At 41.4% G+C, this 18,663-nt stretch overlaps 1 protein-coding gene and 1 long non-coding RNA gene across 6 annotated transcripts; both read left to right on the plus strand.

The window, feature by feature from the left end:
• Positions 1 to 581: 581 nt before the first annotated feature.
• On the plus strand, positions 582 to 10,910 carry LOC135352278 (uncharacterized). Of its 4 annotated transcripts, XM_064551460.1 has the most exons (16): positions 582 to 733; positions 974 to 1,030; positions 1,424 to 1,453; positions 1,581 to 1,610; positions 1,724 to 1,753; positions 1,972 to 2,294; positions 2,682 to 2,783; positions 3,016 to 3,123; positions 3,960 to 4,025; positions 4,791 to 4,841; positions 5,242 to 5,406; positions 6,584 to 7,829; positions 8,010 to 8,931; positions 9,375 to 9,624; positions 10,288 to 10,688; positions 10,751 to 10,910. In XM_064551460.1, exons 1-15 carry the CDS (start codon positions 711 to 713, stop codon positions 10,668 to 10,670), a joined length of 3,786 nt encoding a protein of 1,261 aa, XP_064407530.1. In that variant the 5' UTR covers positions 582 to 710; the 3' UTR covers positions 10,671 to 10,688; positions 10,751 to 10,910. The 4 variants fall into 4 exon arrangements, with proteins under 4 accessions (XP_064407530.1, XP_064407531.1, XP_064407532.1 ...); XM_064551461.1 differs by lacking the exon at positions 1,424 to 1,453; XM_064551462.1 differs by lacking the exons at positions 1,424 to 1,453; positions 1,581 to 1,610.
• A 5,439-nt stretch (positions 10,911 to 16,349) lies between these two features.
• LOC135333477 (uncharacterized) lies at positions 16,350 to 18,538 on the plus strand. Of its 2 annotated transcripts, XR_010393920.1 has the most exons (4): positions 16,350 to 16,426; positions 16,571 to 16,653; positions 17,143 to 17,395; positions 18,197 to 18,538. It is a non-coding gene; the product is annotated as an uncharacterized LOC135333477 (long non-coding RNA). The 2 variants fall into 2 exon arrangements; XR_010393916.1 differs by lacking the exon at positions 18,197 to 18,538 and having other exon boundaries at positions 16,351 to 16,426; positions 17,143 to 17,578.
• The last annotated feature ends 125 nt before the right edge of the window (positions 18,539 to 18,663 follow it).

Genomic DNA, 18,663 nt, shown 5'->3' on the forward strand with positions numbered 1-18,663 from the left:
TACATTGTTGTCCCTGGAATTATTCTCTCCAATCTTTCTTGTTTCTTTTCAACAGAGGCTTTCAAATTGCTTCAATAATTACTTTCAGTAACTTCTAAGAAATAAATACAGCTATTGGTACACTTGGCTTGATTTTACTGCATTTCTATTCTCAGCTCCACCCATCTATCCATGCAATAATATGTGATTCCGCAAGAAATAAAAGCTTATTGTAGCAACTTTTTGCATAATCTGGAGAGAGTTAGAGATGAAAGACATGCTCACTTGTGTTTTTGTTCATTTTCATGTTTGGTTGCCAAAATGATGATCACTTTTGAGAAAAAATCACACACAAAACAAGCATCAAGCTAAAATCATAAAAAACTGTTATAAAAATCAAATTCTACGCTATTTTTTACCCCTGGGAACAGCTGTTGTTTGCTAGACTCTTCCAGGGCTTGCGGAAAGCCCTTCTTGTTCACTCACTTTCTGGTCCCGTTTTTTACCATTGAATTACTGTACGAAAATACGCCCACACACTACTTCCGGTCTGACATCTCTAACTATAGCCTCGAGCTGGACCCAGAGCTAGACCAGGCTGATTAAAATACGTATTTTAGATTCAAAACGCAAAAAGAGGGTGTGGTACTTTACTTTGTTTATACTGAAGAAGGGACGGGGAACTGAGACTTACAAAGAAAGCTCAAGTGTGTGTCCAAAGCTTCAATATAATGGCTACTGGACAAGACTCAGGGTGAGTGAACACATGTAGACTATAGAGTGCCACCTTGTGATTGCATGGAGGGAGGATCATTCCATTAGTCAGAGGTGGAATCAGCTCATCAGAATTGGAGCTCATCAATGGAAGCTCTGCATGTTGTGTTACTCTAGCTAGTAACTTGCATATACCACCATGCATCAAGAAGTACTTTGATTGTAATAATTATTATAATTGTCCGTACACAAACTTGACCCCCTAACACACACATATCAGGTTAGTGCCGTGGATTCGCAAGAAACTCGGTTTCAAGACCCAAGCAGAGAGGAGAACGTGAGCAAAATACAGTTTAGCTTGCAATTAATTTTAACAGGCTATAAAAATATTATAGCTAATCATTGTCAGGGTGTCATACAGGGATATCCTCCCTCTGGCTCCAATTCCCCCCCTCACCTAAAATTTGCATTCAGGTACTAGTTGTATGACTGAGTGACCATAGCTGGCAGTGTTACATACTAAAACAGGGTATTGAAATAACAGTTGACCTTTTTCAGAAAAATGTTCTGGTTACTTTTCAAAAGCACGCCTTATTTCCCCCTCTATACTAAATCCTTATTGACACCACCTGATTGTTATAGTGTGGAGCTTATAAATGCTCACAAGAGCTTATTAATGTACATTGTATACACACACACACACACACACACACACACACATATCACACAGGAGACTGGAAACTGAACCAGATATACCCAGGTAAGCAATTTGTTGAATTACATGTCCCACACACACACCCACCCACACACACATACACACACACCATACACACACCTACAAACACACACACACACACACACACACACACACACACACACGCACACAGGAGGCTGGACACTGAACCAGATACACCCAGGTAAGCAATTTGTTGAATTGCATGTCCCACACACACACCCACCCACACACACATACACACACACCATACAAACACCTACACACACACACCTACACACACACACATGCACACAGGAGACTGGACACTGTGCCAGATACACCCAGGTAAGCAATTTGTTGAATTGCATGTCCCACACACACATGCACACACACCATACACACACCACACACACACACCTACACACATCACACAGCAGACTGGAAACTGAACCAGATACACCCACGTAAGCAATTTGTTGAATTGCATGTCACACACGCACACCTACCTACAAAATGTACCTATACCCACACACACACACATGCACACACTATTGTACATGCAGTGTTCAGGAGCAGCTGGCCAGGGATCTGTGGGAGGCTGTAGACAATAGGGATGTCAGCAAAGTGAGGTCCGTTTTGGGACAGGGGGCCAACCCCAATCACCAGCTCTACTGGAGTGAGGAGTGGAGTGCCAATTATAGACCACTTCCAGTACACGAAGCATGCTACCAGGGCTACCTGGAGATCACTAGAGCACTCGTTAGTGGTGGAGCTGATATTGAGAAAGGTGATGGAATGTTGCGCAGGACTGCATTTCACTGGGCGTGTGGGGGAGGACATATGGAGACTGTGGTGTATTTATCACAAGAGATAAAATGTCGTATTGGTAAGTGTGTGTCAGTCGCGTAGTGTTCATAGCTAAAGGATTGAGCCCAACAAGAATGTTTTTATAGACTGTTTAATTTCCTAGATTACAAAACATGCATGTGTTGATGTACATGTAGATTGTAATAATAATTATAAGACATGTTTTTTCAAGTAATTTCTAATTTCCCACAATCCTTGATACTGTGTACACGCACACTAATAACATAATTATCTCACCCAGCTGGGATAATTACTGACCAGCACGGAGAAGCTTAATACTGCATGATGTATTTATTATCATAATTAACTTCATTTTGAATACTATACAAACCAATAATACATTTTAGTTGAGTTGTCATTGTGTGTGCATGTCATCACTACACTGAGGTTATATCACCACATACAGATGTGAGGGGCAAGATAAACCAAACACCACTGCACCTGGCTTGTGCGGGAGGAAGTATACAAGTAGTGAAATACCTTGTGGAGGTACTCAAGGTTGATGTTGGTGAGTCATTTTGTAGTGGGTACCGTTTCATTAGATCCTCTGATTGGAAATGTAAACAACTCGTGAATTAATCAGTGTACCTGTATGTATCATCATGTAGTCATAATTATAATTATGGTAACTGTAATACAATACATACACGATACTAATATTATAATAATAGGCATCCTGTACTCGATAAGTATCAATGCTGTCAGTACTACTACAAGATCTCTGTCCCTTACCTGTCCAGATGTGACTGATTATTTTGGCAAGACTCCTCTTGACTATGCAGTACATTATAGGAGCACTGAAGTTGTTGAATATCTCCGGTCTCTACAACCCTCCACTCCTAAACCAGGTATGTGTCTCTAGAAATCCCATACCTAATTTCCACAAACAGTGGTGTATGAAGCTTAAATTTGGTACACCAATAGAGCAAGCCATGCCGGTTTCATAGATACCTTCGTTGTTTTTGTAGGACAAATGGTTGTGGTACAATTACATGTTTTGTAGACCCCCAATAATACCGGCGTGGAATGTGGAATGTACCAGGCATACAGTACATGGGGATGAAAGTGGATCAATATACCCCCCCCATAATGTTAGGGATATCCCCCTGGCTAACTTTCCCCCACCCCCTAACATTTGCATTAGATACTACGTTCCTAGGGATTAATTATAGCAGTAAACCCAAGCCCGATTACTTAAAGTCCTGGTATACCGGTTATTTTAAGCCACAAAAAACGACAATGATACTATAGAATAGATAACAATAGATGCATGTACATAAGTCTGGTAACAATATAGATAAATGTACACAAGTGCTTGTTTAGATACTATACTTACTCTGTGCCTTTGACAAAGGTTTGCTCCCACTGTTTGGCTACAGGCCATTTAAATAACATGCAGTTGCTTCAGTATCGTTGAAGATTATTCATCAAGCCATCAGATAGGCTTCTGTTTATATTAGGCTCCTCTCCTATAATGACTGTGTGGAATTCAATCAACAATAATAACGTAACATTATACCTCTTCACCTCTTCGTCTTCTTGAGTGAAAGCAAAACAACGGCGAGAGGCATTAGCACAGCGCAGCGTACACCACTCGTTATGTCAAGTGGTTCTGACCTTTTGTGTACAGTCTATTGAAGTTGGTTTGTATGACTGTCAGATAACTATCTCATTCCTCCTCCAGTGACCTCTGACCCTCTCTATGGTCAACAGACACCCAGTGCTGGCAATGAACAACCAGAAACAACTGGTAGGAGACTCTATTATAGCCCAACAATGATCATGTGCATGCCTACCCATCTACTATAGAACGAAGACCTTTCTACGGTGGCCATGAGCGCTACTAGTATTTCACCTTAGCTACTTGATAGTTCAACTACCTTAGCTACTTCGCAGTTGACCTTTGAACTGTATGTTAATTCTAATTAATGCTGCTGTAGCCATGCTCTACATAGCGACTAGAGATCAACAATGAGAGCTACATATGTATACAGGTACTGAGGATTATCTGCAGCCAAGTCAGTTCTACCCTATGGGTAACAGCAATGCAAGACGAGAGTGCCACACTTGATTCATTTGGAAGTTACATGTTATTTAGCAAATACAATACTAGATAGAGCTAGGATTAGGGGACCTCTTTCTCCTCTTCCCCCTCCCCCCTCTGGCCCCCAGACTAATGCAGTTTAAGTTGTCCACGTTTATATCTCTGTGTAGGTCTATGCCTAATCCCATCGCAACAAAATAATTCTGTACTATAGATACAATGAATCTGGCTCTCGTCTTGCATTGCTGTTAGCATAATTATGTAGCTCTCATTATTGATCTAGTCGCTATGTAGAGTATGGCTACAGCAGCGTTAACATACATACAGTTCAAAGGTCAACTGCAAAGTAGCTAAGGTACTAGGGTGAACTATCAAGTAGCTAAGGTGAACTACTAGTTAGCGCTCAGGGCCACCGTACCTTTCGGTTATATACTGTGTTACATGACTGGTTACTTGTACACCCTCATGCAGATACTCCAAATGGTTCCACACAACTTTCAACGGATGACCAAACCTTGTCAAGTGAGTAATAAGGGCATACAGTACATGGGGAGGAAAGTGGATCAATTTACCCCCCCCCCACATAATGTTAGGGACATCCCCCTGGCTCACTTTCCCCCACCCACTAACCTCTATAAAATTATATGTGTATTCAATTACTACCTTGTATGATCGAGTATGCAAAGACAACGTGTATATAGCCACCCAGAATTCGATCACCTAAGAACACCTAATTAAACAAAAATTGTCTGAGAGTACATGCCCGTATAGTGTTCATTTTAACATTTCTGTGATTCTGATTATCTGTGAGTGTTATAGCTGAAGTCACGTATCATGTTATCATGCACTAGCTAATAGCAGTATGTATTCATTTGGTGTTTCGCATTGTCAGCTTTGTCAACATTGCTGGTTGTGTTTGCAGGCACTCCATTGACTGAGGAAGACTCTGATGCTCTAGAAAAGCTGCTCCTAGACAAAAAAATCAAAAGATTTGTTAAAAGGACATATGAGGCAGTAGTCCACCACCTTCGTGAGGAGCTCGGACACGGGGAACTCGCCGACAACCTGAGAGCGAACCTCGACAAAGGTGGGTAGTAGTTGTAAGAGCCGTGGGTAGTAGTAGGTGGGTTGCTGTATTGAAGTTATACTCACCTGTGTTGAATATTGCATTGTACGAAGCCTCTCAAGATGAAAGGGGGTTATTTCACTTTAAATATACCGTTGATCTGGGTTTCTGAAAGAGACCTTTCAAACGATTATTTGAATAGCACGAAGGCATATTAACGTAATAACTGCCATGGTTATTAGTAGACCACATTTAATGATATTCGTACCTATTTGATACCACAAATAACCACACTAAGTTATTAGGTTGACGGGTGGTGCATTAGGCTTCCCCATCGTGTATATGATATCAGTATTGGAAGTGTCATGTTGCGTGGTCTGCCTGAGGGCATCACTGATGCATGTTCATGTCGAAAGATTATTTTAAACGAAGGGCCTGCATGGGGTTATTTTATAGTTGAACATTTTTAGTACTGAGCTTTTCGAATGTGTCAATCCAAAACTTCGTCCGGGGATATAATTTGTTGCATGTGGCCAATGTAATAATAAACTTTGTTGATAACTGAATTTGAAAGATCTCTTTCTAAGCTCTTAGAAAAAATAAAATTGAATCCACTATATATACCTGTAGTAGACTGTCGCTATTCCGGCTCTCTGAAGTACGGCCACCTCGATATACCGGCCATTTGGCTTGGCACAGAATGCTAGCTATAATTATGTTTACTGCACAAAACTCACCCTGAAGTACGGCCACTCGCTATTCCGTTTACCAGCCAGTGCTGTCTGTCCCAAACAAGGTTTTCAATGTAATTTTATACGTATATTACGGCCGGATATGACGTTTTGGGTGTGGTTTAGCAAATAAAATTGAATTACACTTAAATAGAGAACAGAATGATTCATTATCCTACATTATCCTCGAGACAAGAACCGCAAAAGTAGTCATTAGATTCGAGGTATGGTCGTTTTTAAGCCGCGGCTATTTCCTGAGCTACAGCCACCTCGCTATTCCGGCCAAGCTGCATGGTCTAGAGGGTGACCGGATTAACGAGAGTCTACTGTACATTATATTCGGCTTCAGTCCAAATTGCCTGTGTATAGTTGTAATGTAAACTCTCAGTGCATGTCTGTACAATATCAATAACATAACGTGTTTGAGTGTATACAGTTTAATAATTATTGCTCTTTCTTATATGCAGTGATTGGAGAGCAAAAGCGATATCTGAAGAAATTGGATGATCTGATGACTGACAAAGACACTATCTCCATGCAGTACCTCCGCCTCCTTCTTGTCGGGCCACCATTCGTGGGGAAAACAACAACTCTTGGCCGCTTACTGAAAGATATCGAAAACATTAGTTCTGCTGGAGACAAGGCAAAGCTACGCAGTACGCTACTCACCAATTGCCACCAAGTGGTCGCCTACATGAACAAAGATGCCACAGAATGGGTTTGTTCCAAAGACGTAGAAGAGGAAGCAAAGATTCTCTTTGGCTACATGTACAGTAGCAAGGTCGATGAAGTTCCGAGTGCCCCAACTGAGAAAAAGACAAAAACTGTCCCTGAAAGCGAAAAGCACACAAGCATACCCAAGCCACTCTCTTATGAAAAGCCTCAGTCAAAGCCTCAAGAAGAAACACGCTCTGAAATACAAGAGAATGCTCACCAACAAAACAGGCTCATACCCATTAAAGCTAGATTACAAAAACTGATAAAGAACGGAAACTACTCTGAAATGGCCAAATGTCTCGGCAACACCTTGCTAAACATCAACGATGTTGGAGGACAACCTGCCTTCCTAGAAATGCTACCAGCCCTATGTAATGGTCCGGCCATGTATCTAGTGTTCTTGGATCTAAGCAAGGAACTTGACGAACCCTACGATATTCCCTTCAGTCGTGACGACACAGTCATTACTCCATTCAAAGCTGTACACACAGTGGAAGCCACAGTCTCTCAAATCCTCTCAGCAGTTGCCAGTATCCATCACGTCTCTCGAGAAGATGCCAAGTACAAAACCACCTCCAAATTGAGCGAGAAATTTGAAAAGTTCCAACAAGTTCATCCGGTAGCAGCTTTGATCGGTACTCACGTGGACAAGCTGGAGAATCCAAAAGAGAAAATCAAGCAGGTCAACGATGCTCTGAAAGCAACCACTCAAAAGTTTGCCGGGATTCTTGTATCACCTCCGCCAGATTCTGAATCTTCCTTTTTTGCCGTGGACAACTTTGCTGGAACGGAACAGTCTGACATTGCCCCGATTCGTGATTTCCTGAGCGATGTTTTTGCGTCTCATTTCAAGGATGCATCTCTGCCCATCAAACCGAAATGGCTCCTACTGGGCACACTACTGCGGATGGAGTACTCAATCGTGTCGATGGAAGACTGCCTGGAAATCGGGAGATTGTTAGAGATGGATGAAGAAGATACCAAATTCTGTCTTTGGTAAGCTTGTAATTTTTGTACTCCTTCCAATTAATACATATAATAATGTACGGCAAACATTTCATACAGTAATTACCTCCAATGCATGTACGTACGATTTGTGTGTCCATTATTATTCTGTTATAGTTCTCACCTAACCCACCCCCCCCCACACACACACACACACACACACACACACAGGTACCTACAGAAGATTGGATCCATACTCCATTACGGGAATGTACCCAATGATATTGATGGCTGGCTAAGCAACCACATGTTTTGTACCCCTGAAGTGATCTTCACTAGCATCAGCCAACTGATCCTTGCTGCTTTACGCATCCTCCATTCTGAAGGCCACGTCACTGAGTTTGAGCGAGCAGAGTTGGTCAAGATGGGGCAGTTTTCACTGGAGGCCATTATCAAGTACTGTAATGGACCTGATGTTGCAAAGATGCTCAAGAAAGGAGAGATTATTCCAGCCAAGCATCTCATCATACTGCTGCAATATCTCAACCTTCTTTCTGAAATCGTTCACAAAGATGCCAATGATCCGAAGGTCACCCGAATCACCTATCTCATGCCGGCTATTTTGGACTGTGCTTCACAAGACGAGCTAACCAACACACCTCAACCAGACACCAACATCCCAGAACCACTCCACATCACATTCAGCTTTGGTTACGTACCAACAGGAGTCTTCTGTGGGCTCATCACTCGACTAGTTTCCCAAGGCCCTCATAAAATTCTTGGATTGACGTGGGAATTGGTGGAAGATGGTGTCAAACGAAACTGCGTCTCCTTTTATGTTGACTACGTACACAAAGTGACACTGCTCTCTCACGACAGAAGCTACGAGATACGAGTTGAACGCAATGCAAAACAGATGGATTTATCTCTTCACGATCTTTGCTCTCACACTCTGTCAGCAATCCTGTATTCTCTCAAGATCCTGTTCCCAAAGTTGAACCTCAGTGTTGCATTTCAATGCTCTTGTCCCAAACACGCAACAAGCAAGAGTCTAAACAACCTTTGCACCCTTGTTCAAGGCCGACAGATCCACTTCCTGTGTGGTAGAAGTCCCGTCACCCTCAGTGAAGCACAACAAGTGTGGTTGGGGAAGGTGAGTTATTCTCGTGCATGTAGACTATAGTTAAGTGTGTTCTAGCTAATGATTAACTGTTGAGCGATTTTGCCTTGAATAGACATAATATTTATGGTAAGACCATCAGATCAGCTATATCAGGTACACATAGATTCACTATCGTCTTTACCAACTTTCCTTGTGCTAAGCTCTGTACATGAGTGCATGGCTGGTAACACATAATTTGATCTAGTGAACGCCATTTAACAGTTTGACGCACATAGCTAGACGATACAGAATCCATGTAGTAAGACACTCCATCCCCTCATGTGCTCCTGGCTATAAGTATATAGCTGATATGATGGTCTCAGTTCTAGTGTTGTATGTACACGTACGTAGCTTGAAGCTCAGAGTATACACTATACATTGTGCAGATGGGCTAAAATTAATTATTCTGTATTGCATAATTCTCTGTTATCTAGGTTGCAAGCATTGGTCAGAAGGCAAGCTTGTGTGTGCTCAAGTTTGTTAGAAATCCTGTAAAGCAGTTTTCCTTTGATTGGAGCAAAGTGGGAGATGATGACACAGCACCTGTTCTCAGCAAACCCAACACTGTGAGCTTCCAGAGTGTGAGAGAGGAGGACTTTGGTCACTACCAGTGTGAGGTGAAGGATGCAGCTGCTGGGAAAGTGCTCCTCACTCTCTACACAGCTCTCTACAAAGAGGACACAAGTCAGTTATCTAACCTCAAGTAACTACGTACTTTCTTTAATTTGCTACCATTAATTTTATGATACTAAGCCCTACAACTTCTATACTTACATATGTATAACCAGTGTACACAGTGTTTACTTCCCCTGCCCCATAATGACAACAGAACTCTTACAACTGCCCAATTCCCATACCCTTATATAGTGTGAAGCTTTTCATTAGCTATGGTGGGGCCACTTGTGTAAGTGTGTGCATTACATCCGCTACAGTATAGCGGTTAATTTTCGTGGGGTAAATATTCGTTATTTTCGTGGGCAATCCGCGACATTTTCCCCTACGAAAGCATAGGTGTGGTTTACCAGAACGCATGCAATGCAGTACATTCAATCAATGTTTTTGATTATTTTCTCAATGAATGGATATCCCACGATAATTACACACTATCTATCTTACTACCATTATTAAAAAAAAGTTCTATCAGTTCCATCTGTCATAATCAGATTGCTATATTCGAAAGCTGGAAACTACATGACTACATGTCCGGCATTCCCCATTATTATACAAGCACATGTTGTGTTGCGTATAATAATAATTATTTGTGCATTTTCAGATGCTTATTGTACGCAGTTTGTCATAAAACTGGCCATTTTCAATGCAATATGTACTAATCTTGTGTGTGTGTAGGATCGTCACAAGAGGAGCCTACTAGCAGAAACCAAACAGTAGAAATTGCACAACAACGGTCGTCCATTGTTCTGACTGGAGATGATATTCTAACAATTTGTGAGAAGCTGAGAAGTGCAAGCAAAGATTGGTTCAACTTGGGACTGGCTCTTGGAATGAAGTTTTACGAGTTGGAAAATATTCGAGATCGAAGCACAGATAATGTGTGCCGCCTAACGATGATAGTAGCCAAGCGTCTTGAAGTCACTGATCCACCCATGACATGGCCTTACATATGTGAATGTCTAAGGAGGCCTACTGTTGAGCGTAACGATGTAGCCGAGGAAATTGAAGACAAGTATGTGAGGACAGCAACTGCAGTTGCTCATAGTGCCACCAATTGATCATGATAACCTGACAAGGTACGTTTGTACTAATGTATTATTATGATCCATTACTGATATATACTTTTTTTATTGCATAGCTTGAAGGGGACGAATAAAGTAAAGAAGCATAAAGAAGCGTCCATGCAAGAATTAAGTAAAGAACTGACTGACTCTGTGCTAACAATGTTGTCTATATAGCCATTATTATACAGTATGAGTACTGTAACATGTTCAAGCATTGTTCCTTTGTTCCTTGTAAGGGATCAGCATCTTATTCTTATCCCTTTCCTTGCCATTCGTGAAATCTGGAACAGGAGCGTCTTTAGGTCGATCAATTAGTGTGGATCCGGCCTCACCACGCCTCCAAGTCATTCTATTAGTCTAGATCCGGCTAGCAATTCTAGCTGGGACTCCCAGTTCTAGCTCCTTTTGTTTAGCGTGTCAGAGACTGGGAGAAGATGATTGGCACTCCCTGGCTCCTTTGGATGTACAGCTGTCCAGATCCCTAGAACATACCCTCCATTCTGACGAGTTATCAGTGCATAGGGTGCTTACTAGATTCTTGCCAGCCAGTACAGTTCAAGCTACACACAGCACCGCTCAACTATTCTCTACCCCATTATCTAGCTAAATCTGGTCCAACTAGACAGCAGACACAGCTAGTTAATTCAGTAAAGCCAGGGGTAGCCCTACTTCTACGGTTGTTCAGTACCCACGGTAACAATTCCTCTGGGCTGGGCTAACTAGTTGAGCCACGCCTCCCAATTCTCAAGGCTAGGTACATGTCTCTGTCTAGCTGCTTCTTCAGCTTCTTGCTCAGTTTTGTGGCTTAGAGAAAGGCCAGCTACTCAGGGGGAAGAGTCCAGATGAAAGTCTGGCAGCCAGGTGACGTCCAAACGGTCAGTTATTCTTTCCACCAACTTTTTAATCTAGTCTAGTCCTGCTTGCACTGCTACTACTACTGCTGCCTACTGCTGCTACTCTTCCTAGCTAGTCAAAGGTTTCTTTTTTTTTTTTTTTTTTACTTGACTGATAAGGCCGTTACCTAGACTACAGTTTGTTTGTCAGGGAGGAGCTCACATACAACTTCATCTAATTCATCATAACGATTCCTTACCCATTGTTGTAATTTCTACAACAGATTGCCAAGGAAAGAGCTAAATACAGGAATGGTATAAAACCTTTAGTCAAACTCTTCAGAGCTAGCTAGCTAGAGCTTGAGAGATGAGAGCTAGCTAGGGCCTGGGGCTAGGGGGAACAGACTGCAGTCGTTCCTACAATAAGCAAAATTTTAGAGAAACACGTTAATTAAGTCTCTTTGTCAGGAACACCTGTGCGACCAGGCACCTATATCTCCAAGGCAGTGGGGCTTCATGTCATCACGCTCATCTATCTCAGCCCTAATACAGGTGATAGAAGACTGGAGTAGAGCCCTGGATCAAGGTCAAGAAGTATGCGTAGTTTTCTTTGATATCAAAAAGGCATTCGATACTGTCCCCCATGTCAATCTTCTGAAACATCTACAGTCACTTAATTTTAACAAATATTTACTAAACTGGGTGCATAGCTACTTACTGGAGAGGAAACAGTTTGTGGGTATTGATGGCGGTAACTCAGACAGCTTACATGTTCTCTCAGGTGTGCCCCAAGGTTCGGTTTTGGGTCCACTATTGTTCATTACGTACATAAACCAAGTCACAGATGTTATTTCTCAAGACAGTAAGCTAAATATGTTTGCTGATGACATGGCCTTATACAGAGTTATCACATCTACTAATGACTACGTGAATCTTCAAAAGGACATTTCTAAAGTCTCAAATTTTTTGAACACTAAATTATTAGAATTTAATCTTGGCAAGTGTAAGTTTATGTCCGTTTCTAAGAAAACATCGCGCTCATTGAAGGCTCCAACTCTACTTCTAAATGGTTATGTACTGCAGCAGGTTTCTAACTACAAGTATTTAGGAATTACCATATCGGCTGACTTGAGCTGGCACACTCACATCAATACGATTTGTAATAAAACAAGGAAGTTGATAGGTCTCCTACATCGCAGGTTCTCTGAGAATTCTTCTCCAACAACACTGTTAAAGTTGTGTACATCGTTTGTGAGACCACATCTGGAATACGCATCCTCTGTATGGAACCCATTTCACAAGTGTGAAATAAACAATTTAGAAAAAGTCCAGAGATTTGCTATGAGAGTCTGTCTGAAGAAATGGAATTTGAAAAGTGAAGAATTACTCACCTTGACCAGGCTTCCTTCTCTGCAGCTGAGGCGCCTTGCTGCGGTGCTTTGCCACCTTTTCAAAATACTACACAATCTAACTGACTTCCCAAACAACCCAGCAACCAAGAGAAATATGACGTACAGTAGTAGAACTGTTAACTGTTTTACTCTGGTCCCCTACCAATGTAGAACATCCTTTTACAAATTCTCATTTTTTCCGCATGCAATCTCAATATGGAATAGGCTGGTTAGCCACAAGGACTTTACTTTAGTAGACTGTACTAGTATAAGTTCATTTAAGTCTCATCTGTATTCACATCTAGTTGACATGTTGTAACTATTAAAGCGTATGTTATAGGACTCACTTCACCCTAGCTTTGTAGCTATTTGTGTATCCTTGCAATTAATTGCTAAATCTTTCATAAAAAAAAAAAAAAAAAAAGTCGTTGCTAGCCTCTTTGTGGTGAACCATGTATCCTCTACTATCTATGGCACAAGTAAGATAAAATTAGGTAGTCTATAAAATTATAATTATATAATCTCAGTACAGTACATGCAGTATACACAATAGCTAGCTGGTACATGGTATGGTATAGATACATGTCTGATGTAGATCTAGTATTTGTAACACTTGTTTGTAAAGACAGACCCTTTGCACCACCTTCACTCTTGTTTCTTCTTTTCCGCTATACGTCCATTTACTCCATACGTTTCATACTATCTCACTTGTAATTGTTGTTTCACCATTTCCCAGGCCGTACTGTACAAGTAAAAGCAATCCTTGAGATCTGCAACGTCTTGGTCTACAAAGAGTCTGTCGTTCACTTCTCATTTCTGGATTCTTTACCCATGTTCCTGTGTATCATTACTGTGTGGCTTGTGCTATATATTCAAATTTTGAGTGGAGTTCTACTGGGGCTATTGTAGCATTGTCCTTGGGACCGAGGCTATAGGACAAATCGGACTGCTCTGCCTCATAAATGAAGAAGCGAACACAAATGGCAGAATGTTCCCTCACAATAATATAATGATTGTTTTTTGTGCAATAAAACAATATGTTTGCTGTATTCATTTCAATAGTCTTACAACATGTTGGGATGCATGAGCACATTAATTTTAATACCCTGTATGGATCTGCACTATAGATCTATAGTATTAATAGAAGATTTAAAGTTTCATGTGCTTCTTGGGCATAATCCTTTGGAGCCGCCCCCACATCACAGACAAAAATTAATTATAAGGTCAAAGTTCATGGACATATTCCTGTCTTTAGGCTCTTAATCTTGTGAAGAGATCAATTTCACAAATGGCTACTGCTAGCTAGCTGTTTTAACAGATATTTTCTGAGTATTGTAGCTAACAAAAAGCTAGCGCTTTAGTAGACTGGCGGCGACAGCCTCTCGCGTGTGTAGCGCGAGAGACTGGCAAACTGCCTATCAGTCACTTGTCTCAGCTGCAACGAGCATTGCAGCCTATCAGATAGCTCAACGTCATATTAGCCCTGTTATTCTAACCGCACTTACACTTCAGGGGATTCAGTGCATTCCATAGTAGCTGAATCTCATAGCAAAATTTAACCACATTATCTATAATGATATTCATGTTTAGTAGTGTCATACGATCTATTACACTTCCGCTGAGACGAGTGACTGATAGGCAGTTTGCCAGTCGCTCGCGCTACGCGCTCGGGCGGCTGTCACCGCCAGTCTAGCGCTTTAGTGCAAGGCTAACTCATATGTTGAATAGAAAGTTTGTGCGGACAGATGATGCTATGAAAGATTCTGAAGAGACTGCAACAGCCTTCAATGTGAGTCAAACTAGCCATAACTCGAGAAAGAAGCTTTAGTTTGCTAATCCACGAATCAAAATCCAAGAGAACGTGGCTAGAAGCCTATAGAAGCTGTTAGCTTTCGTCCCATTGCAACCGTTGAGCAGTTACAGCTGAACAGACACACACACACAGACAGACACACAGAATGTACATACACACACACACAGCTCAGACAGCTTTACCGTATCCCTCGTGCGGCTACGCCTCGAGGCATAATCAATGTCATGGTGTTCAATTATTGGAATTATTACTGGTGATTGGACAATTGGTGATGACTTAGTTGGGCGGAGTCCAGCGCAGCGTTGGTTGGACTCCGCCCAACTAGTGATGACTACCCACTACTTGACTAAGGTGGTACAGGTATAGTCTACAGCGCATAGTTTAAGGATCAAGACATATATGCAGAATGGAGGGTATGTTCTAGGGATCTGGACAGCTGTACATCCAAAGGAGCCAGGGAGTGCCAATCATCTTCTCCCAGTCTCTGACACGCTAAACAAAAGGAGCTAGAACTGGGAGTCCCAGCTAGAATTGCTAGCCGGATCTAGACTAATAGAATGACATGGAGGCGTGGTGAGGCCGGATCCACACTAATTGATCGACCTAAAGACGCTCCTGTTCCAGATTTCACGAATGGCAAGGAAAGGTACAAGGCATCTTCAGTGCGGCCTGGGATCGAGCTCGAGGCTAAAAGATTGCCTTCCTCCTACGTTATTGACTTGTTGCAGTTCACCTGTAGTGTGAGCGTGTGGGTTATAAACCGGGGCTCCGGAGCTGTAGGTGGGTGGCCGGGAAACCGGCGGTAACTAACTTTCCTGTAGTCTTTCATTGTGATAGTCAACAGGTCTCCTGTAGTCTTTCATTAGATCACAGCCCTCCTGTAGTCTTTCATTAGATCACAGCCCTCCTGTATGTAGTCTTTCATTGTGATTGTCAACAGCAGCCCTTCCTGTAGTCTTTCATTGTGATAGTCAACAGCAGCCCCCGCTACAGTGGTAGTTTTTTTTTTGTTTTTTTTGCTAGGTAGCAGCCCTACTACCTTTGATTAGGCAGCAGTCCTACTGTCTTTCATTAGGCCGTAGCAAACACGTTTTTTTCCGAACAATTCATTGCTTTGCTAATAATTATTATTATAGTTCGTTTTGTCATAATTATATAATTATAAGAGAGCAACAATCATGTACATGTACGTAGATAATTATTATAACTTTTTATTTCTTGTGCCTCGAGCATTTTGTTGAGACCACCACCATCTTTATAGTTCACCTGCATGTGAGAGAAGAGGTAAACAATTATGGGTGGGAGGATGCATGTGGGAAGGTAATGAAGGTATTGTGTGAAAAACCTGAGTATTAGTATACTTATAAGAAAAGTGAGATTTATGGAGTATATACTAAGAGCCTTGTGGGGAGCAACTGGGGTTAGAAATTGGATAGTTGCAGGAATTATATATTATTATTATGACGACATATACTGTGCTATAAAATTGGCCGCTGAATGTTTTCTATACGTACGAATATATATACAGTTTACAGTGTACGGGTATGCATTAGGTAACAGCCTCCTACTGTCTTTCATTAGGCAGTAGCAAACGGTTTTTTTTCCAATGACATTGCATGCAGACAATTACAAGCCCCACCCCTGTTTTAGATCTAGGGGAAAACCTGACTCATAATTATTATCTGGCTGGCCAGCACAACATGTCTAACTTGGGTAAGTACGTGTATACGTGTGTGCATAATTATGTCAAGCTAGCTATAGATATGTATACCTATGCCATAGCCTACAAGTATAATTATGTCATACATCCCATTCACACACGTACACACACACACACACACGCCCACACACACACAGCTCCACTATTGGTAGATACTCCCCGTCTAAGATAAGCGACAGTTACATCGTTGCTTTCAAAGATGAGCTCACAGCTGAACAAGGTTAAAAATTAGTATACCGTAAAACCTCGATTTAAGGCGACACTTTTAAATATTAAATTATGTTTGCAAAAAAAAGTATACAGTTTTAATGTACATGGTACTATAATATGGGCGAAATGCCCAAGTGTTTAAAGGGTCACCTTAAATCGAAGTTTTACAATGCTAAGACAAGAAAGGCCAACTGTACAATCATGTGATATGAAGTCTAGGTCCTAAAAATAAAAAGGATGGTGGTATGAGTGGGTGGGGCAATAAACAAAGGAATGTACAAGTGAAATGTATGTAACGTTGTCAATGCAATAAGCGTGTAATAAAAGTCCTACCATCCCTAGCTATAGCTTTCCATGTAATTTTTTTAATTTCCCAAATGACTACAGTCAATGTGCCCGCCACTGTATAATGGCCAAAACATTGCTCCACAAAAAGGTGTCCATAATTATATTGAGGAGTTGGTATAATGTTAATTCATTTTCAATGTACTTATTGCAGTTTCCGCGGCAATGGAAGCTGTCAGAGAGATATTCCGCGCAGCAGGGGGGAAGAATAGTGTCAGCGCAGAGTTCAGCTTTAAAGCCTTCTCTGCTATCATGGATCCTGAGTAAGCGTTTGGGATATTGAACGTTTATTTTCCCACTCCCTCCCTCTTTCTTTGACACAGTCACTCCTCCCCTCACATGCACAGCAAAGAACAGGGTGTCCCTGCATGGTTGAGTAGCTATAATTAAGCTGATTGAATTTAGAAGTGAGTGCATATACAGAGCTTGATAAGCTAATATAATTTGGGGAAAGTCCTGGCCTGGGCTGTATTCCGTATAGCGGGTGATAATTATGATAAGCTTCATTACGTGCACTGCATTGCATGCGTTCCATTTTTTCGGGGTAACGTTTTTGTCACCCCACGAAAATTACATTTATGAATTCTCTCTATTGTGGTCATGTATTGTCACGCAGGTGGTTTGAGTTATTATGCACTTGTCAAAGTAATGCCCCACCTCCCCCCTACCGGGATAGGTGAGGATTAGTTGGAGATTAGACTTGAAGTTGCTCCCCTATACGTATAGGGGACTTAGACAGATCACCTGATGCATGCATTGGGTCAAAGGTCAATTTAAGATCGTCACATGATGTCAATGTTATCTTCTCACCATGAAGAAATAGCTATAGTGTGATACAGGTCTAATCCCACATAACCCCCATATATATAGGGGCTACCAGGAGATTAGACCAAATAACATGCCCAAAGGTAGGGGTAGATCATGTGATTGGTCTAACCAACCTATCCGTAGGGGGGGGGGGCATTAGATTGACAAGTGCATTATGTCTCACACCACATGAGACCCAGTCAACCACTAGCTACAGTGTACACAGTGGGAGCTAGGGCTCTACATTACCACTATATATCTTGAGGTCAATTAGCAGCTCTGCTTGGCTACATTGTTAGGGCATGTACTATTAATAGCACATGGACTGAAGCTATATTATTTATACCTAATATTTGATGTGCTACTGTTTGTCATGATAGACTTGTGTTGTCTTTGTGCAGATGCAGCCCATAATAATGGAGCATGCAAGAGGAATCTTTAGTATGGTCCTATCTATAGTCTCCTTCACAGGCCTTGGATTGAAGAGTAGCCTGGGATCGAGGCTAGGTCCTATTAAGACCTCTAACAGAACATGAACAATGTCTCAAGAAAAGCACAAACAATCCACTGGACCAAACTATGATCATGAACTAGTTATTAGAGATAAACTTGTTTAATTCCTCACACTATATAGCATAAATTATAGCTAGCTAGCACTTCAATTCTGTACAACACCATAATGATTATTATCATTTAAATTTCTGATTGTCATTAATTGCTACTGATTTTTTAACGTGTAATTATTACATGAAAAGTGGTAAAGATCATTAACTAAGCAAACCATTAAGAGTGATATGCATGCATCATTATACCATGCACTACCTAACCCTTCATTAGGTGCCTTATTCCTTATCTATAATTATGGACG

This window comes from Halichondria panicea, chromosome 1, assembly GCF_963675165.1.
Source record: "Halichondria panicea chromosome 1, odHalPani1.1, whole genome shotgun sequence".
Classification (NCBI taxonomy): domain Eukaryota; kingdom Metazoa; phylum Porifera; class Demospongiae; order Suberitida; family Halichondriidae; genus Halichondria; species Halichondria panicea.

What these genes read in the sequence shown, in the direction of transcription:
- LOC135352278 (XM_064551460.1), top strand. Translation starts at nt 711, where the DNA reads ATGGCTACTGGACAAGACTCAGG. An exon ending in GGTACTCAAGGTTGATGTTG is followed by an intron (nt 2,784 to 3,015) that starts GTGAGTCATTTT and finishes TTACCTGTCCAG; the next exon opens with ATGTGACTGATTATTTTGGC. An exon ending in GAGAGCGAACCTCGACAAAG is followed by an intron (nt 5,407 to 6,583) that starts GTGGGTAGTAGT and finishes TCTTATATGCAG; the next exon opens with TGATTGGAGAGCAAAAGCGA.